Source organism: Colobus angolensis, unplaced genomic scaffold (genome assembly GCF_000951035.1).
Source record: "Colobus angolensis palliatus isolate OR3802 unplaced genomic scaffold, Cang.pa_1.0 Scaffold2, whole genome shotgun sequence".
NCBI classification, from domain to species: domain Eukaryota; kingdom Metazoa; phylum Chordata; class Mammalia; order Primates; family Cercopithecidae; genus Colobus; species Colobus angolensis.
The window spans coordinates 22,762,554-22,783,789 of NW_012115154.1; the positions used below are offsets into that span (position 1 = coordinate 22,762,554).

Consider the following 21,236-nt stretch of genomic DNA (forward strand, 5'->3'; position numbering starts at 1 on the left):
ATACCCTTGATTTCTTTCTCTTGCCTGATTGCCCTAGCCAGAACTTCCAACACTATGTTGAATAGGAGTGGTGAGAGAGGGCATCCCTGTCTAAGGGGGTGCCTGTGAATGTGGTGTGAGCGGTGTGACTGCTGCATTGCAGTTGCAATTGTGTGCTAGTTTCTAACAAGGGGGAGCAGATGCTGACGTGGCCGAGAAGGAAGGCCCTTACTATGAAGCTTCTGTTAAGTCTCCTCCAGGTCACATTTTCATAACACCAAGTGATATTTTTCAGCTTGAATGTCTCCTGATATTATAAGGAGTTTGAAATTTTCCTTTATTAATTAACATTTTCATTTTGCTCACATCTTGGAGAGCACTGATTTTCCAGAAGTGCTAATTACCAAGCTCACAGCAGAAGGTTGGCTGCATTTTAAACTATTTCCTCAGATGCTCCCTGCTGAACTCAAAGATGTCCTCATTCAGCCGAGCCAGCCTCCCAGGTGGGTGGGAGGTCCCTGGCTGGTGCCACTCACAGACTTTGGGCATCTTCTGAACCCGCCGAGCGCTGAAACGCCAATAGGCCCATACTCCTGAGGGGGTTCTGGCCACATCTGTCTTTAGGAGAAATCTGTTTGTTGGTGTAAAACCCTGACGTGTGACATCAGAAAACCAGAGCACCTGGCCATGGCCCAACCCTGTAGCTCCAGACAGAGCTCCTTATGATGTGGCCTGCCACAGTCATGTGGCTCGTAATGAGTCTAGAAGGCCTGGAAGTTTCTGTCTTAAGTGCAGGCAAAAACAGAGGGACTCACAAGCCCCTCCTCCTCCTGGTGTCAGAGTAATAGATGCATGCATGCATGAAGGCTTGTTTGCAGACATCTCTGTCCGTTATGTCTGAGCCCATTCAGGATGCTCTATCAATATCTTAGACGGGGGAGCTTAGAAAAACAAATTGATTTCTCATCGTCCTGGAGGCTGGAAGTCAAGGTTAAGTTGTTAGCTGATTCCGTGCCGGCGAGGGCCTGTGTCCTGGCTCATAGACTGCCTTCTTCTGTGTCCCGCCTGGTGGAAGGGACAAGGGACCTCTCTGTGTTGTTTTTTATAAGGGCACTAATCCCATTCATGAGCATTCTCCCCTCATGACGCGATCATTTCCCAAAGACCTCACTTCCTAATACCATCCCATTGGGGGTGGGATTTAAACATGTGAACTTGGGGAGGACACGAACATTCAATGTCTAACACCACAAAGAAGACATGGGAGGCCGGGCGCGGTGGCTCACGCCTGTAATCCCAGCACTTTGGGAGGCCGAGGTGGGTGGATCACTTGAGGTCAGGAGTTCAAGACCAGCCTGACCTACATGGGGAAACATTGTCTCTACTAAAAATACAAAAAGTAGCCAGGCGTGCTGGCAGGTGCCTGTAATCCCAGCTACTGGGGAGGCTGAGGCAGGAGAATCGCTTGAACCTGGGAGGCAGAGGTTGCAGTGAGTTGAGATCACGCCACTGCACTCCAGCCTGGGCAACTCGAGACTCCATCTCAAAAAAAAAAAAAAAAAACAGAAGACATAGGAATCTGGGATTTATGTACTAATTTTCAACATTGACAGTCCCCAGGCTTTCAATCTATGATGTAAGTAATGAAGATGAGCTGCTGATCTCTCAGTATCCGGCAAAGCCCTTTCCTGAACCTGGGGTTACCGTTTTCCCATTTCTGGGGGCTTTCCCAGTTTGTTCATGCTGATACCAGGACAGTCCTGGGTAAGCGGGATGGTTGCTCATGCTGCTGACAGGCTCTGGGGATCTTGGCAGCACCACGTTCTCCTGGTGCCACACACACACCACCCATGCCAGACTGCTGAATCTCATCTTACGAGTCAATTAATTCACTGTCCCCCACCTGCTAAAAGTGCCCAAAGACATGAGATTTGCATAGATAACATTTTGAAAGGTTTTATCCTCTGTTTTGTCATTAAAATAGACCCTGTGTGTGGGTCAGCAAGTGATATTAGGAAGACGGGGGTGAGATGGTATCAAATGAAGGGAAGACTACAGGGCTGGCGGCAAGGACACAGCGTTGGGGCAGCAACCGGACTTGGGGATTTGGTGAGGGTACACGAGGCCCAAGGCTGTTGCAGAGCCTGATGCCTCGGCCCCTGGGTGCCTGGACCACAGTGGCAGGGTGCCGGAAAGGGCTATGAGGGCACTGGGTCAGGAGCCAAGAACTCATGGGAGTCAAATGAATACTATGAGCCGCTATGTTTGCCCAGAGCTGTGCTAGTGTTTGTACGAGATTTTTAAAACGGGAAAATGTTACTGTTGCCTGAAGGAGATTAATATTTGGATAAGACATACATACATGACATAAGCTAAGAAAGTTATTACAAGATTTTAACCAGAGTCTTACCGTCCTGTTTTTAAGGCAGGATAATTGTATGAAATGATTGCTATAGTTCAGAGAGGTGAAGTAATCCTCTGAATCACATAGTGGTGATTTGGTGTTTTGTGAGTTTGGAGAAGGAGACGTGAAGGTGGTTCTGGAAGGCTTCCTCCAGGAGATGGGGCAGACTCGGGCTCTGCAGAGCAGGCAAGGTCATCAGAGAAGCGAAGCAGCAGAGACCTGGAGGCAGGCTGTGCAGTGGCCGGCACTGTGTGGCGTGGGGAGATGCTGAGGGTGGGAGGATGCCGGCCTGGCTATAAGTCATTGGCCCTGTGGCACGTGGCGTGTCTGGAAATCAGTTCCTGCAGACACTCTGGACAGGCAGGAGACCTCAATGGGCACTGGGGCAACCTGGGCCAGCTGGAGGCCTCCTTCCTGATCAAACAAACGGACCCTACGGAGACACTTCCCCAAAAGCCACAGGTCTCAAGCCCCTCCACGGGTGACCCTGTGTGATCCACCTGAGAAGGGGCCCAAAAGAGGCCTCTCAGAGAAGGCAGGCCCCGTGGCAGCACTGGCCTTGAAATCAGCCCCCAGTGCCTCTGGCTTCAGCCCAGGGACTCCACGCAGGGCACTGAACCACCTCCACAAAACCCACGCGATCCTCAGAGCCCAGCCTCATCGGCAGGAGGACAGAGCCCACCTGAGAGTGTGTCTGAATGAGGAAGCTTCCATTCTGCGAGAGCTCCGGGCTTTTGTGAACTGACACAGGGCACAGCCACCCAGGCCCCTGGGTGTGGAGTAACCTAAGAAGTCGCGTATCCCTGGGGTGATGAGGATTGAGGCTGAGATAGGGAGAGGGAGAGGAAAGGTGACACGGGACCCAGTGACAGGAGTCGCAGTGAGTTCAGCCCTGGTCTGCCCAGGGCAGTCCAAGTTTACCCCAGAGTCCAGGGGGAGTCACAAATAGGGCTTCCTTTCATGTGCAGATAACCCCTCATTTGGATGATAGGTTATAGGACCCTCCTAAGTTTGCTGACTTTTGAGGTCTCAGGCAAAGGGACCACTTCTTTGACACCACTACAGATGAAGTATGTTGTTCAAGTGTTGGAGGGAGTGGCCTAGCCCAGGCCCCAGAGCTGGAGCCAGCCTGGTCCCCATCCAGGCCCTGCCATTCATGGGCTCTCTCCTGTTGGGCAAATTACCTAGGCTCTCTGTGCCTCATTTTCCTCTAACATGCATATCAACATGGCACCCACCTCATGGGATTATGAGAATGTGACTCATACTGTGTGTGATGCTGTGTTAGCCTTTGTTAATGAGAACCTCCTGGTCAGAGCTGTGTGGTGGGCAGCCAGAGGCCGATTACAGAGAACTACTAGGAGCGGAGTCAGGGGCCAGCCTAGGAGGGCCGGTCACAGACTGGCTCAGCTGGTCAGAAGACAAGTCTAAGTCTCACACAGGCAGGAAAACGTGACAGCGAGAAAGGGTCCTGTCCTAGCCCCTGAGAGAGTGCAACGATTCTACAAAGACCCTGACACCTGCTCTTGTGACTGAGTTGCATAAAGTAGGGGCTGAATTCCTGAATCCACTAAAGGCACGTACTTCCAGTATGGTAGGCGTGAAAGAGGGGTGAACGTAGATGAAGAAACAAGGGTTTTTCCCAGGTGCTGTTTGTAGGTCACACAGGGGCACAGCATTGACAGGAAAGTCAGCCTTGGCCATCACGTGCATTGCCCAAGGTGTCCCATCAAGTTCCCGGCAGAGTTGGCTTCATATCCAGCTTGCCTGATTCCACAGAGGCCTCCCTTTAAGGAGGCTTGGACAACCCAGGCCGCCGTGACCGGAACCCCAGAACCTGCCCACGAGAAGTTGCTGCTGTTCTCCTCCTCCCCTGCGAGGCTTCCCTCAGCCAGGGGCTTCCAAGTTGAGGCCTCCAGAGCCAAGACTGCTTTGTCTGGAGCTTGCTCCGGCGCCCCTGCTGCACCCTGTGCGCTCTGGCAGAGGAAAGAGCCCAGGGATCCTGCACAGCCCTTGGCTCTGCTGTGGCCCCTCATTGGGCCCCTTGGCATTCCAGGTGGCCCTGCTGTCCCATGGACATCCTCCAGGAAGCCAAGGATGGGAAGGTTTCTGAGGTCTGTTTGGCGAGGTCACATGGACATGTCGGGAGAGGAGCGGTGTTCTGGCACCCCAGGGCTTGAAGGTTTCCATTGTTTTCTCTGTTGATAGAAAGACTGGTTTTCAGACAGAGGCCGTAAGGGAAGAAACAATACATGTGAAGGTGAAAGATGACAGTGTTAGTCGTAAAAGATGCCACTTCTTCTGCAAAATTGTCTTGGACTCCCAGGTTAGAATTCCCATGACCTTCAGCAATGGCGCGTGTGGTTCTGTCTATAGACTCGGTGTACGGTAATCATTTGTCTACAGGTCTTTCCCTGTCACTTGTGACATCCCACACAGCTTAGGGCGGTGGCATATTTATTATTTTATCACCAATTCTCCGTACTGGTGCTAGGTTCATTTTAGGTATCTGGTTAAACTTTATCATTTATTTATTTTCCCATTATAAAAATAATACAGAATATAGTAAAAAAAAAAAAGGAAAAAAAAACCTTTTTAAAATAGCATCAATAGACCCAGTATCTACAATTACTATTAATATTTTAGTATGTTTTCTAAATCTATTTCCAAGAGTAGATGTATTTTTTTAGTTACAATTATTAGTTTTATATCCCAACTTTTTGATACAATTAGCATTTTATACAATTAAATACTTATCATTAACATAATTTTAATAGTTACATAGTATGTCGTTGAGTAGATCTACCAAAGTGCAGTTAACCATTTTCTGGCTGGACAGCTGGACTATTTATAATATTCCCTGTTATCACTGATGCTGTGAAACACCTTTGGGTCTAAGATGTTCCTTAAGTGGAATTACTGAGTCAAAAACTAGGAACACTTTTTTAAGGCTCTTGATGCATATTTGCGAATTGTCGTCTGTATGCCTCATCATTCATCCTGACTCCACGCTCACCGGCATCAGGTGAATATGCAATTTGTTTTAAAGAGACCTTGCTAAGGCTATGATTTTTTAAAAAGATCTCTGCTAATATAATTTAATTGCATAGCTATTTAAATCAGCATATATTTAATTATATTCCATAGTTAATTAAATTCACATATATTTAATAGTAAATTGATTTTTCTGTAAAGTAATACCAGTGGTATCTTTCTTGTGATTTTATTCTTGCTCCATTTATCTTTTAATGTCTTGGTGTGTAAATAACAGAAAAGCTCCCTGAAGGGGAAAGACAGCGGAAGTCGGAAATCACCTCTGAGTCCTTCACGGTCCAGCCAGGAGCTAGTCTCAGGCATAGCAGGGCAAAGAGCTTCTGATGACTGTGCCAGAGGCAGCGACTTCGGAGCCTGACTCTGTGATTCCCCTGCCCATCCTCTAGGAGGCACTAATGAGCAGCAGTGAGCTGAGGAAGACGAAGAACTGACACCAAAACTTAGAAAATCTGAGTAACTTACAGATGGGATAATGAGCCCCTGTAGGCTGCAGAAAGATTAGCTGCTAGTCACACCACCCTGGAGAAGAGCACGGTTCCAAGATCAGCCACCCAGGGAACCTGGGAGGGAAGCAGAGACTGTCTGAGAAGGGAGGGGATTGGTGGTTTCACTGAACCCTCAAACCGATCCCATCCACTCCAAATACCTGGGATGATCCAGGAAACTTAGCCAGGAGCATCTGAATGATGTTTCATGGGTGGCATTTTACCCTTGCTGGAAGCCGGAGGCCACTCATATTAGGACTGTATACTAAAAGGCCCAGCAACTTACCAAGAAAAAAATGGATTTTTCCATCACCTTAGAAGGATATTGAAAATTCCTTCACTTCTTTGCAGTCAGAGGGTGACTTCTGGCAGCTGACGAGTCTCGGATCTAACTGCAATATAAAAAGATTTGTGGAGTGAGAGAGTGCCTCCAACTGCTTTCTGCCAGTCAATAAATTTGTCAATCCTCTGAAAGCTTTTAGAGAGGAAACGTTCACAATATTTGCGTTTTGGTTCAGACCTGCTCCCATAAAGGCCCCGTGGCCCAGCCCTGTTACTTTCAGCTGCAAGAGGCAGCAGCTGGGCCCAGTGGTAGTGGCTCCGAGTCACCTGGGGAACTTGCTGCCCCCAGACAGCCAGGCGCCTGTGTAGAGTGTGTGACTCAGTATGTCTGGGGTGGGGCCTGAGAGTCAGCATTTCTAAAGAAGCCCCAGGTGCTGCCGAGTGGGTGGGCCCGGAGTGGCCTTGGAGAAGCCCTGGCATGATGGCTTGTGTCATCAGGCTGCCCAGTTCTGCCCCTTATGGGCAGCGTGACCTTGGGTCAGGGCTGGGCTTCTCCAAGCCTGCATCTCAGTTCTGTAAAGTCAGAATAGCACCTTCCTTTCCTAGGTGTTCTGACGAAGGGAGTCTTCAGATTGGGCTCTGGAGTCAGACAGCCTGGGTCCAAACCCTGGCTCCTCACCTGAAAAGGGCATCCTCTTGGGCCAGTGGGCTCTTTCAGGACCCTAGGTAACATAGCCCTGAAATGAAATCATAATCCATAATAATACCTATCTCATAGAATTATAATGGGGATTAAGTAAATTAATATTTTAAAGTCTTCAAACAATGTTTGGTTAATAACAAGTACTTTGTGAATGTAAAATAAAATAAATATGTGCAACACATCCATCAAAGCATGGCACCATTACGAGCACTCAACGATGAGTAGTTACTATTTTTGGACTCATGGGTACATGGTTCCATTAATCAATAAATATTTAGCATCAAGTATCTACAAGGTTCTGGTGTAGGCATTGAAAGAAGCACAAGATCGAGTTTCCCTTGTCTTAAATATTATAATTTTGTGGGCAGACAACGTAAAACAGAGTTCAGTAATAGGAGTTTCTGGAAAGTGCTACCAGCACGGTTCACAGAGCAGTGGGCCAGTATCATTTTTTGGGAGAGATCCTCAGGCAGTGGAGAGACAGGAAAAGGTTTCAGAATGTTCAGACTCAAGTCGGGCCTGGAGCATTTTAGGCTGAAAGGACTGAGAAGAACAGTGCTTCAGGGAGTTTGCTGCTGTTGCACGTGATTTTCTCGGGCTGGTTCAGGCTTCCTCAAAGGCCATGTTCCAAAATCAGTTTCAGTTCTGTAAGTAAATTCTCAATGAGATCATTTTTGCATGAGCATCAAAAGCTGCTGACCTAGTGAAGAAAATGTGCATCTACTTCCCCAGGATAGAGCGGTGGCCCCTCGAACCGCATCACACACACAGACCTCATCTCTCCAGGTGAATGAGATGCCCAGAGACCTTCCCATGAGAAAGACTACAGTCTAGGCCTTGCCCAAGGGGTCAGATATGACAGTGAACACTTAACCCTCCACCCTTGCCATCATCATCACTCATCCCCATCACCCCCCATCTGCCTGGATTTGTCTCCACTCACCAAAATAGCCCAGAGATAAGGCGGGCTTTTTGGAGGATCTGGTTGACCCATTCCCTATGATCCCCCTAGAGTTCCCAGGAATTAACCTGCACTGTAGAGTCGAGGAGCCAGCCAGAGCTCTCCCAGTCTTCCTGTTCTGCTTTGCACACTCACCACAGAGTGAGCTTTCCAGGCCTTTCTCCTCTGCTTCTCATCAATGGCACCCTTGTGCTGATAACCACACAGGCTGTGGTTCAGTGCTGTACCCAGGTTTGATCAAATTTGTTTAGGTCTAAGCCTATACCTTTTTAAAGTATAACCCAACACTACCCAGTTTAAATTGTCCAAAATGCCAAGTGATTTCTCCATGTGTTTTGATTTTGCAAGCTGAACATCCTTATCCATAGGCATTTTAATGTGGAGAGTTGGAGAGTGTCATGAGCTTTGTCATTTGCTAGGGTGATCCAGGCTGAGCCGCCAGGCTGAGTGCACTGTGAATTAGCGTGGTGTGCAGGGAGTTACTGGTGTAGTCCCTGACTGCCATATCATTGCTTCACTCACTAGACCACGCATCTTTCCATCATTGCTTCTGTTGATTTATCCTCATTTCTATGGCTGCCACCTGTGAAATGTTCATAGATCTCCAGACTGCATCGGGTCCTACCTTCACTGGGCTAGAAAGTTATTCCTTGGAAAATGTAGAGGTGAGATCTCCTCCAGAAACAAGCATGCTGATAGTTGAATGTGGTACATGAAATGTCACCCACTATCCATCTGCCATCACCTTATACAGATGCAGGCACATCTCATCTCATTGCACTTCACTCTATTGTGCTTTGCAGGTACTGGGTTTTTTACAAATTGAAGGTTTGTAGCAACCCTGCTTTGAGCAGGTCCATTGGCACCATTTTTCCGTCATGTGCTCACTTTGCATCCCTGTCACATTTTGGCAATTCTCACAATATTTTGGACTTTTCATTATCATTATATCTGTTATGGTCATCTGGGGTCAGTGATCTTTGATATTACTCTTGTGATTGTTTTGGGAGCCACTAACTGTGCCTATATAAGGCGACAAACTTACATTGTGTGGGTTCTGACTGCTCCACAAACAGGCCATTTCCTCACCTCTTCTTGGTCCTCCCTATTCCTTGACACATAATATTGAATTAGGCCGGTAATAACCCATAAAACGGCCTGTAAGTGTTCATAAATGGAAGAATTGCAGGTCTCTCACTTTAAATCAAAAGCTAGAAATGAGTAAGCTTAATGAGGAAGGCATATCAAGAGCACCAAGATAGGCTGAAAGCCAGGCCTCTTGTGCCAAACAGTTAGCCAAATTGTGAGTGCAAAGAAAAGTCTTTGAAGGAAATTGAAAGTGCTGCTCCGGTGAACATGTGAGTGATAGGTAAGGGAAACAGCCTGATGGCTGATCTGGAGAAAGGTTTCATGCACTGGGTAAAAGATCAAACCAGACCCAACATTCCCTGAAGCCAAAGCCTAATCCAGAACAAGATCCTAACTCTCTTCAATTCTGTGAAGGCCTAGGGAAGTAACGAGGCCGTAGAAGAAAAGTTGGAAGCGAACAGAGGGTGGTTCGTGAGACTTAAGGAAAGAAGTTGTCTCCGTAACATAAAAGTGCAAGGTGAAGCAGCAGTGCTGATGGAGAAGCTACAGTAAGTTATTCAGAAGATCTAGCTAAGATCATTGATGAAGGTGGCTACACCAAACAACAGATTTTCAGTGTAGACCAAACAGCCTTCTTCTGGAAGAAGATGCCATCTAGGACTTTCATAGCTAAAGAGGAAGAGTCAATGCCTGGCTTTAAAGCTTCAAAAGAGACCAAATCCAAGATGGCAGCCAGCAGGAGGCTGATGAAGGAGCTTGAAGAAATCCGCAAATGTGGGATGAAAAACTTCCAGGTTGATGAAGCTAATTTATTGACTTGGCAAGGGCTTATTGTTCCTGACAACCCTCCATATGATAAGGGGGCCTTCAGAATCGAAATCAACTTTCCAGCAGAGTACCCATTCAAACCACCGAAGATCACATTTAAAACAAAGATCTATCACCCGAACATCAATGAAAAGGGGCAGGTCTGTCTGCCAGTAATTAGCGCTGAAAACTGGAAGCCAGCAACCAAAACCGACCAAGTAATCCAGTCCCTCATAGCACTGGTGAATGACCCCCAGCCCGAGCACCCGCTTCGGGCTGACCTAGCTGAAGAATACTCTAAGGACCGTAAAAAATTCTGTAAGAATGCTGAAGAGTTTACAAAGAAATATGGGGAAAAGCGACCTGTGGACTAAATTCTGCCACGATTGGTTCCAGCAAGTGTGAGCAGAGGCCCCGTGCAGTGCATTCAGACACCCCGCAAAGCAGGACTCTGTGGAAATTGACATGTGCCACCGCCTGGCGTTCGCTTGTGGCAGTTACTAACTTTCTACAGTTTTCTTAATCAAAAGTGGTCTAGGTAACCTGTAAAGAAAGGATTAAAAATTTAAGATGTTCTAAAAAAAAAAAAAAAAAAGCTTCAAAAGAAAAGAGAAGATAAGAAAAGAAAGAGCGGGAAAAAAAAAAAAAAAAAGCTTCAAAAGACAGGCTGACTCTCTTCTTAGGGGTTGGAGTAGCTGGAGCCAATGCTCATTTACCATTCTGAAAATCCTAGGGTCCTTAAGAGTGATGTTAAATCTACTCTGCCTGTGCTGTGTAAATGGAATAACAAGACATGGATTATAGCACAACTGTTTATACCGTTGTGTAATGAATATTTTAATCCCACTGTTGAGACCTACTGCTCAGAAAGAAAGATTTCCTTTAAAACATCACTGTTCATTGCCAGTGTACCTGGCCACCCAAGGACTCTGAAGGAGATGCATAAGGAGATAATCCATTTTGCAGTACATGGATCATGGAGTCATTTAGACTTTCAAATCTTATAATTTAAGAAACATATTTCCTGGCTGGCATGGCGGCTCATGCCTGTAATCCCAGCACTTTGGGAGGCTGAAGCAGGCAGATCACCTGAGGTCAGGAGTTCAAGACCAGCCTGGCCAACATGGCGAAACCCCATCTCTACTAAAAATACAAAAATTATCCAGGCATGGTGGTGGGTGCCTGTAATCACAGCTACTAGGAAGGCTGAGGTAGGAGAATCACTTGAAACCAGGAGGCAGGATTGCAGTGAGCCAAGATTGTGCCACTGCACTCCAGCCTGCGCAACAGTGGGACATTCTGTCTCAAAAAAAAAAAAAAAAAAGAAAAACAAAAGAAATACATTTCATAAAGCTATAGCTGCCACAGATAGTGATTCCACTGATGGATCTGGGCAAAATACATTGAAAGCCTTCTGGAAAGGATTTATCATCCTAGATGCCATTAAGAACATTCATATTCATGGGAGGAGGCCAAAATATCAACATTACCAGGAGTTTAAATGAAGTTGATTCTAACCCTCATAATCTTTAAGAGATTCAAGACTTCAGTGGAGAAAGTCACTGCAGATGTGGTAGAAACAGCAAGATAACTAGAAGTAGAAGTGGAGCCTGAAGATCTGACTGAGTTGCTACAGTCTCAGGTTAAAACTTGAATGGGTGAGAAGTTGCTTCTTAGGAGTGAGCAAAGAAAGTGTTTCTTGAGATTAAATATATTCCTGGTGAAGATGCTAAAAACACTGTGGATATGACAACAGAGGATTTAGAATATTCTATAAACTTAGCTGAGAAAGAAGCAGCAGGATTTGAGAGACTGACTTCAATTTTGAAGGAAATTCTGATGTGGGTAAAATGTAATCCAATAGGATTGGGTACTACAGGAAAGCTTTTGTGAAAGGAAGAATCAATCAATGTGCAAACTTCATTGTTGTCTTATTTTAAGAAATTACCAGTTATCCCAACCTTCAGCAACCAACCCCTGATCAGTCAGCAGCCATCAACATCAAGGCAACACCACCTACCAGCAAAAAGATGATGACTCACTGAAGGCTTAGATGATTGTTAGCATGTTTTAGCAATAAAACATTTTTAATAACTTATGTACATTTTTAGACAATACTATTGCACAGTTACTAATCTACAGCAGAGTATAAACATAACTTTTATATGCAGTTGGAAACCAAAAGATTTCTGTGACTCACTTTATTGTGGTATTCACTTTATTGTGGTGGTTAGTGGTCTGGGACTGAACCTGCCAAATCTTTGTGACATGCCTGTATATGGCTTTCTGTTTTTATCTTTGAGATAGAGTCTTGCTATATTGTCGAGGCTGGGTCTCAAACTCCTTAAGCAATTATTCTGCCTGAGCCTCCAAAGTAGCTGAGATTATAAGCACATGCCACCAATGTGTATGTGTTTAAGCATGGATGAGAACATACCTAAACCAGACAAGGAGCTCCTCCAGGGCAAAGACCATCATTATTCAGAAACCTGGTACAAGGAAAAGCTCAGGGAGAGGAGAGGGGAGAAGTGAGAGCACAGAAAATGTGGTAATTGTAGCCAAATAAGTGGAGATATTTATCAGGAATTTTTAGCGACAAAAGACAAAATGCCAACTTAAACTAGACTAAACAAAAAAAGGAATATCTTACATTCCTGGGATGGTCAGAAGTGGGTTTGGCATCCAGGGACTCAGACAGCATCCTGGGGTGTGTCTCTGCCTCTGCCCTTATCTCCTACTATTTTCCTTTCCTGCTTTCCCTTTTCTGTAGTCTCTCTTCAGCTCTACTGCTTTCTGTGTGTTCATCTCACTCTCTTTCACTGCAAAACGTCTTCCATATGGCCAGGAAGACAAATCACTCTTGGGACCCTGAGGTCTGTATCATTCCAGTGCCAGGACCCAGAGGCAAGAAGCAGTAGACTCCAAAGCTCCAGGAAAGGCTTGAGAATACCCGACCTGCCCAGGGTGTGTCAGAGGCCATCACTCAGGGCCCATGGCTGGGGTGGCAGGGATGGAATCCTGCAAATTAACATGCCTGGGTGGTATGCCCATTGTTGGGGCCAGGGCTCTGAGACAGTCCCTGAGCCACAGGCATGGGGGAGAGACAGCCTCAAACTAGGCAAACGAAAAGTGGAGGTCACCACTACAGCAGTTAGCCACAACATGTGAAAGTAAAACATAGGCAAATACTATCTTAAGTCATTAATCCAGTGAATATGATCTTCTATTTGTTGGTAGAATAGAGCAACTGTAGCTAAGTTAGTGATTACAGCAACATCTGATCAATGCTTTTAACTCAGACAAAGTAGCCAATTTCCTGCATAGAAGGGTTGAAAGGCCTGTGAAGGCCACTGTTGTCCCCCATGTGGCCCATCCTGCAGGTGTCTCACCTCTACTCTGCCCCTATGCAGCCATGAAGGTGGTCATGGAAAACAAAACTCTCACCTTCTCTCTCGTTTAGAATGTCCTGGAACCATGATGACAACCAGCGCCCTTCAGTGACTCCCATTGTTCTCACACAAAAGCACAGAGTCAGGAGTGTAACCTCTAGGATCCTGCATCAGCATCCCCTGCCACTTCTCCAGCTCATCCTCTCACCACCTGCCCTGGCCCAGCTGCTGGGGCCGCCTCCCTTCCTCGGAGGAGTATCCTTCCTTGCCTTGCCCAGGGCCTCAGTGAACACTGCTCCTCCTGTGATGCTCTCATTCCCCCTTTTTTCCCTGGGTAGCTTCTGTTCACCCATAGATCTCAGCTCAGATATCATTCTCAGGGCAGACCTCACAATCACCTAGATGAGACCCTCAGGGTGCCCTGTTGGCACTTTTTACACTTCCTCCCAGCAATTCCCAGCCTGGAGAATGTCAGGATGCCTGGCCATGCCACCCTGTGGTCAGCCCCTGGAGGCTCAGTGACCCCCTGTGAGGAGGGCAAGTTTATAAAATCCACAGCCTCAGGCAAGGCCTGATGCTGGTTTCTGCCACTGCTGTGCCCACCTGTCCATGTCCCTGGACTCATTAGAAGGGTGCCGTCTCTTCAGCTAGGAAATTCTGTAGCTCCTATGTTAAACTAAATAGCTTCAAGTGGACGCAGAACACGTACTATCAAATGCTCAAAAGCATAATTTTATTTTGAGAACTTTTTCTCAGCTTTGGAAAAATAATACATCAGAATTCAGGTTAAAATGTGGGTTCAGGAGGTGAGAAAGATCCCAAGAGATTTCTCTGGGTGGGTAACTCTGAATAGGAAGATGTTCCTTTAGCATTTGAAAGCTGCATTGATGGGAAAGTGTTTATAGTGGTGTTGGGGCTTTTTGTCTTGATTTTGGTTGACGTTTTGAAAGAAGGAATGATGTGAGTACTTTCTGGTAAGAAGAGCAATTTTAGATTATCTACAAGCATTTCTCTTTCTTGGCACTACACTCTGCCCTTTGGCATTAAATCCTGAATTAATTTGCTGGAGTGGAAAATGATGTAATACATTATACTGGTTTTTGAAGGAAAGGGCAGAAGGGATAAGTGGTAAAGTGAGGGAACTACAAGAATCCTGTGATTAAAATGCGGTCCTCTGTGGTAAGGATTGGATAGGTTGGTGACACTTATTATGCTAATAATATGTTACCTTTAAAAGTGCTTTATAACCTCCAGGATTTTCTCCCATAAATTACCTCCTTTCATCCTCCCCGTAACACCATGAGGCAAGCACGGCAGGTGTAATTATCTGTATTTCGTGGATAAGAAAATCAAAATGCAGAGCCATTAAATGATTTTTTGCCATATCCTAGAGCTGCCTAGGCAAGAACCAATGAAAGAACCAAGCATTCTGGATTGGATTTTAGGCTGATGGATCAGCCTAAAATATGAAGCATTCACTCAGAATAAACATTATAACCATTGCAAAGATGAGATGAGGCCTTGCATGTCCGCTGCTCAGCACCTCACCAGGCCCATCGGACAGGCCCCGAGGGTGTTTGTGGTGTTGACGATGATGGTGCTGAACTAAATGAGAATCCTCAGGAATCTTAAACCTCTCATTGATCAACAACCTTAGCATCTCCTCTGTATTAGTCCGTTTTCACGCTGATAATAAAGACATACCTGAGACTGGGTAATTTAGAAAGGAAGAAAGGTTTAATTGACTCCCAGTTCCTCGTGGCTGAGGAGGCCTCACAATCATGGCAGAAGGCAAAGGAGAAACAAAAGCACGTCCTGCATGGCAGCAGACAGGACAGAATGAGAGCCGAGCAAAAGGGGAAACCCCTCGTAAAACCATCAGCTCTCCCAGCAGGTGGGAATTATGGGAGCTACAATTCAAGATGAGATTTGGGTAGGGACACAGCCAAACTGTGTCATCCTCTATCCATCTGTTTTCCAGATAGAGCTACAAGCTAGTATGATAAAAGGTTGTGTATTTGCCCAGTTGAGCAGTGAAAAGGGAAAAGGCCCAAAATATAGGGAATGTGAGGGCAAAATAGAGTCAGTATGTAGTCATTCACAGATTGAATGGTGTGTTCCTGAAATAGAGCACTGGGTACTCTGAGAATGACTCCTGGCAATTTTAGGACTGCTTCCATGGGAAAAAGCACGTAACCACATGTATAAATACGTATGTTATTAACCTTTTAACTCAACGGTAACTGGGCTTTCCACTACCGTCAGTTTCTGCATACAAGGCTTGAAGGCCAATTATACTTTATTTCCAGTGGTCTCTTCATGTAATCTCTGCAAGAAAAGTCTCTTTCGATAGGATTTGCTGACTTTTTCTTCAATGTTCCCCACCTATGCTCCCGTCAGGCGAGCACACTGCATTCTTAGCAGTGCTGGGTATCGTTAGTGTTCAGTCTTTCATAATCCAATAAACAAAATATTGTAACAGGATTTCTTTTTGTTATTTTTTAGCAATTCGTACAGTTCTTTGATCAACGTATTTGTGTCCCTCATACACATATTTATTGCTCAGTGAACATGATTCATGCATTCCACTTGTAGGAATTTATCCCAGAGAAATATCAGAGATACGGGTGAAAATTTTTATACCAGGATGCACACAATAGTATTTTTATTACAATAAAAAAACCAAAAGACTATATGTCAGATAATAGGGGATTAATTAAATAAACTGTCATATCTCTTCAAGGGCATGTCTCAAAGAATGTTTAATAACGTGGAAAAGCGGCTGGGCATGGTGGCTCATACCTGTAATCCCAGCACTTTAGGAGGCCGAGACAGATGGATTACCTGAGGTCAGGAGTTCGAGACCAGCCTGGCCAACATGGTGAAACCCTGTCTCTACTAAAAATACAAACTTAGCTGGGCATGGTGGCACATGCCTGTAATCCCAGCTACTCAGGAGGCTGAGGCAGGAGAATTGCTTGAGCCCAGGAGACAGAGGTTGTAGTGAGCTGAGATCGTGCCACTGCACTCCAGCCTCACCAACAGAGCAAGATTCCATCTCAAAAAAAAAAAAAACATAAAAATAAAATAACATGGAAAAGTATTCCTAATATAAATTAACCATTATGTTATATGGTCTTAGTTTTATTAAAAACCAGATTTATACCTCCCCTACCAACACACATACATCTTGAAGGAAATAAAATACAACAAAGTTGATTTGTGTATGTTCTGTAGAGACAGGATCTCACTCTGTGGTCCAAGCAGGAGTTTACTGCAGTCTTGACCTGCTGAACTCAAGCAATCCTCCTGCTTCAGTGTCTCAAGTAGGTAGGACTACAAGCGTGTGCTACCACACTCAGCTAATTTTTTAATGTTTTTTGTTTGTTGTTGTTGTTGTTGCTATTTGTTTTTGTAGAGATGGAGTCTTACCATGTTGCCCAGGCTGGTCTCAAACTCCTGGCCTCAAGTAATCCTCCCACTTTGGCCTCCCAAAGTGCTAGGATTACAGGCAGGAGCCACCATGCCCAGCTCAAAGTTTATTTGAAGGTAGTATTTTGTATATGTATGAGTGTGATCTGTGGGACAATGACATTTTTCTTTTTTTTTTCATATATTCCACAAGAAAACAAATACTTGTAGTCACAGCTTGATGGCTTTTGCTGTGCTGTTTTCCAGTTTGTAGCTGGCCAGACTGATTCTATGATCTCAAGCCAGCAGTTCACTTTTCAAAAACCGTAACGCTCCTTTACCCAGCCCCATCTTTGGTGTTGGTATAGCTCTCTTGCTTCTTTTTAGTACTTCGTAATAATTTCATTTCAGAAAATACTCAGAATTCCCACCATCATCCAGTTTCTGACATGAACCCATGGAAGGCATATTGTTCAGGAAGGTTGGCCTATGTCAGGGGCCTGACACCTACATTGAAGCACCCATCAGGGGCCTTGTGTGGACCAAGCAAACATTCCGGCTCTACCTGAGTCCACATTCAGCATCAGCTGGACTCAGTAGGATCTGGGGCAGCAACGGTCAGCCAGCAGAGTGATATCACACATGTGCACCTCTCCTGCAGTATTCAGTGCTGCTGTCCCCCTGACCACACAGGAGCTGCCGTCTCCCTCAGCCCTGCTGCCAGATGTCAGCTCTGTGCAGGGAGCAGGACATCCACAGGCGGGAGTGGAATCTTCCCTGCCTGATGCCTCTGAGGAGCCAGGGGCGTGTCTTCAGAGCCCCACCAGGAACGTGCCCGAGGGTCACCAGACTGGGAGAAGTGGCAGCTGTAACTCCCTCCCAGTACTTATGGTTCTCCTCATCCCCATGCAACTCACCATAAATAATGCTGTCATGAATAAAGGTAATATTCAACCCTTATCAGGTTTCCAGGGCAACAAAAGCAGGAAGTCAGCTGATGGTCAAATTCCATGCAGAGAGGACTCACCTTAGGTTCTGAGTGCCAGAGTGTTTCTTCAATCTTTCAGCCGCAGCTGGTAATCCTAACTGTCTGTTGTATGGCCTATTAACGAAACCACTCGGGACCACATGCCGCATTTGTAGCACACCCACAAATTAAACCCGTGCAGAGAAACAAGCTCACCAGGACTGCTTGTGTTGTCCTTGGAGGCCTTCCTCATGTCACTTGCTAGCAGCCACTGCCCGAGGACCTGCTGGCTTCTGTGGTCAGCTTTCTGCTTTCAGCAAGGTCTCCTTAAGAGATACATCTACAACGTTGCAGATTTGGGGGCAGAATTCCTGTATCCTGGTGACATGTTTTATGTGTGTGGAGTGTTCCAGTGACAGGAGTTAGCTGCAGGATTGGCACAGTCTCCAGTGAAGACTCTCCTGTGGGCTTCAGGAGCAGTAACTTTCATAAGATCATTGCTAAACCAATGGGGATAGCCACTGCCATGGCCAGCCAACCTGTTCTGTGCTTCGCCCTATAAATTATGTTCTATATCACATACAACAGGATCTTTCATTTTTATTTACCACAGAAATGTCAGTAAATTGTTCCTGATATAATTAGCTTGATCAGGAAATGTGGTAACTCAAGAGAAGCTGTGGAATAGAGGGAGAAATGCAACTGCCAAATAGTTACTACTATCTGGATATGTCTTTGACATTAGGAAAGCTGCTATAATGTGTCAATTAAAGAAACCTAGGCAATATTATAATTGAAGTTTTTAATTGATATATAGAGAGAATCTATTTCCCCCTAATTAATAACATGTTGGGTTCACTATGAATGTTTAATTTCCTTTCCATGATAAATAGTTGTCCCTAGGCTGGGCATGGTGGCCCACACCTATAGGAGGCCAAGGCAGGAGGATTGCTTGAGGCTAGGAGTTTGAGACCATCCTGGGCGACAGAGAAAGACCCCCATCTTAACTTAAGAGCAAATAATAAATAAATAAATAAATAGTTATCCTTTGCAATAGAAGTCTGGTAATAACATAACTAATTAATTTGCTGAATATCTTCTACTGATGTAAATATTAATGTAACTTTAGAATTTGACAAAGTGAAAGATGAAAGAAATCTCTTAGAGATCATCCACCCCAATCTCTCATGTTCAGTAACCTGCTCACAGCTGGACAGCTAGTAGTTTTAGACTGAAATTCAGGGTTCCATTTCAAGTCCAAGGTTCTTTCTTTTTTATCATCTCACCCTTAGAAGTATTGCTATCATTTTGTCAAATACTGAGCTGTGCAACATGTTTCCCTTTTGGCCTTGATTTTCCAGAACTAAAAACCAAATTGTGCCTAATTATAGTAATTATTCCATCCCTAGTTCCTGATGTAATTAGCCCGCTCTTTAGCTATTTGTGTCTCTTTTATCATAACCATTCTGGGAACATGCAGACTGTGCTTTTATTGCAATTTACTTTGAATTGGTTTAAGAAATATTAATATAAATTATCACTTAATACACACACACACACACACACACACACACACACACACATTTCTTCTTAGTAAGTTACCTGGAAGTTGTACTAACTTTTTAATTTCTCTTTTTAAATTATCTTACTGATGTAAATATTCATGAAACTTTTGGATTTATTTGACTTTTGGAAAAGTCAAATAAAGTCTCGATTAGTTAAAACCCAGCCAACTCACATGCTAAACCCTGGGATAGTTTTTCTGTATACAACATACATGGAAAAGAATAACAATAACACAGACAATATCAAGAAAAACCGTTTCTGGGAATTGATATAGATTTGACCTAATCCCTTTTTGTACATCCACACCAATAGTTTTGGACAATGAAAACTGATTGTCTTAGTCAATAATAATTCCATATTGTATACCTCATTCTATCTAATAAATCAAGAAAGTATAAAATCTGGAAATATTTCCCTAATAAGGACTGAAATTGCAAAGATCTCTTTTTAGTTAGAAAATTCACCAAGAAAGTGTATTTAATTGAAAGTTCCCAATTCTCTAGATAATTCCAGTGTATTAGTCCATTCTCATGCTGCTATGAAGAAATACCGGAGACTGGGTAATTTATAAAGGAGAGAGGTTTAATTGACTCACAGTTCTGCATGGCTGGGGAGACCTCAAGAAACTTACAATCATGGCAGAAAGCACCTCTTCACAGGGTGGCAGAAGAGAGAATGAGTGCCCAGCAAAGGGGGAAGCCCCTTATAAAACCATCAGATGTCATGAGAACCAGCTCACTATCAGGAGAGCAGGATGGGGGAAACGACCCCATGATTCAATTATCTCCATCTGGTCCCTCTCAAGACACAGAGATTATGGGAACTACAATTCAGGATGAGATGTGGGTGGGGACACAGCCAAACCATATCATTCTGCCACTGGCCCCTCCCAAATCTCATGTCCTCACAATTCAAAACAAAATCATGCCCTTCCAACAGTCCCCCAAAGTCTTATTCCAACATTAACTCAAAAGTTCAAGTCTAAAGTCTCATCTGAGACAAGGCAAGTCCCTTCTGCCTATGAGCCTGTAAAATCAAAAGCAAATTAGTTATTTCCTAGATACAATGCAGGTATAGGCATTGGGTAAATATACCCATTCCAAATGGGAGAAATTGGCCAAAACAAAGAAGCTGCAGGCCCTATGCATGTCCAAAATCCAATAAGGCAGTCATTAAACCTTCAAGTTCCAAAAATGTGTCTCACATCTAGGTCATGCTGATGCAAGAAGTGAGCTCCCATAAGGGGCAGCTCTGCCCCTGTGGTTTTACAGGGTACAGCCTACCTCCCAGCCACTTTCATAGGCTGACATTGTCTGTGGCTTCTCCAGGTACATGGTGCAAGCTATTGGTGGATCTACCATTCTGGGGTCGGAAGGATGGTGGCCCTCTTCTCACAGCTCCACTACGTAGTGCCCCAGTGGGGACACTGTGTGGGGCTCTGACCCCACATTTCCCTTCTGCACTGCCCTGGCAAGGTTTTCCAGGAGGGCCCCACCTCTGCAGCAAACTTCTACCTGGACATCCTGGCATTTCCATACATCTTCTGAAATCTAGGTGGAGGTCCCCAAACCTCAATTCTTGACTTCTATGCACCCGAAGGCCCAACGTCACATGGAATTTGCCAAGATGTGGGGCTTGCACTCTCTGAAGCAATGGCCCGAGCTGTATGTTGGCCCCTTTTAGCCATGACTGGAATGACTGTGACACAGGGCACCAAGTCCCAAATCTGCACACAGCAGAGTGGCCCTGGATCCAGGCCAGGAAAGTATTTTTCCCTCCTAGGCCTCCAGGCATGTGATGGGAGGAGCTACCATGAAGGTCTCTGACATGCCCTGGGGACGTTTTCCCTGTTGTCTTGGTGATTAACATTGGGCTCCTTGTTACTTATGCAAATTTCTGCAGCCAACTTGAATTTCTCCCCAGAAAATGGGATTTTCTTTTCCATCGCATCATCAGGTTGCAAATTTTCTAAACTTTTATTCTCTGCTTCTTCTTGAACACTTTGCTACTTAGAAATTTCTTCCTCTAGATACCTTAAATCATCTCTCTCAAATTTGAAGTTCCACAGATCTCTGGGGCAGGGGTACAATGCCACCTGTCTTTCTGCATAGCAAGAGTGACCTTTACTGCACTTCCCAA

The 21,236-nt window shown here is 45.1% G+C and overlaps 2 protein-coding genes across 4 annotated transcripts in view; both read left to right on the forward strand.

Moving 5' to 3' along the window:
• The window catches only part of DPP6 (dipeptidyl-peptidase 6), a 588,928-nt gene that overhangs the window by 387,563 nt on the left and 180,129 nt on the right, over positions 1-21,236 (forward strand). The gene's annotated exons all lie outside the window — the stretch shown is intronic.
• On the forward strand, positions 9,676-10,353 carry LOC105511360 (ubiquitin-conjugating enzyme E2 L3-like). Of its 2 annotated transcripts, XM_011941530.1 has the most exons (2): positions 9,683-9,709; positions 9,797-10,353. In XM_011941530.1, exons 1-2 carry the CDS (start codon positions 9,683-9,685, stop codon positions 10,136-10,138), a joined length of 369 nt encoding a protein of 122 aa, XP_011796920.1. In that variant the 3' UTR covers positions 10,139-10,353. The 2 variants fall into 2 exon arrangements, with proteins under 2 accessions (XP_011796918.1, XP_011796920.1); XM_011941528.1 differs by having other exon boundaries at positions 9,676-10,353.

Bases quoted from the DNA above. Each gene is read 5' to 3' on its own strand.
- LOC105511360 (XM_011941528.1), top strand. From the start codon at position 9,683: ATGGCAGCCAGCAGGAGGCTGATGAAGGAGCTTGAAGAAATCCGCAAA.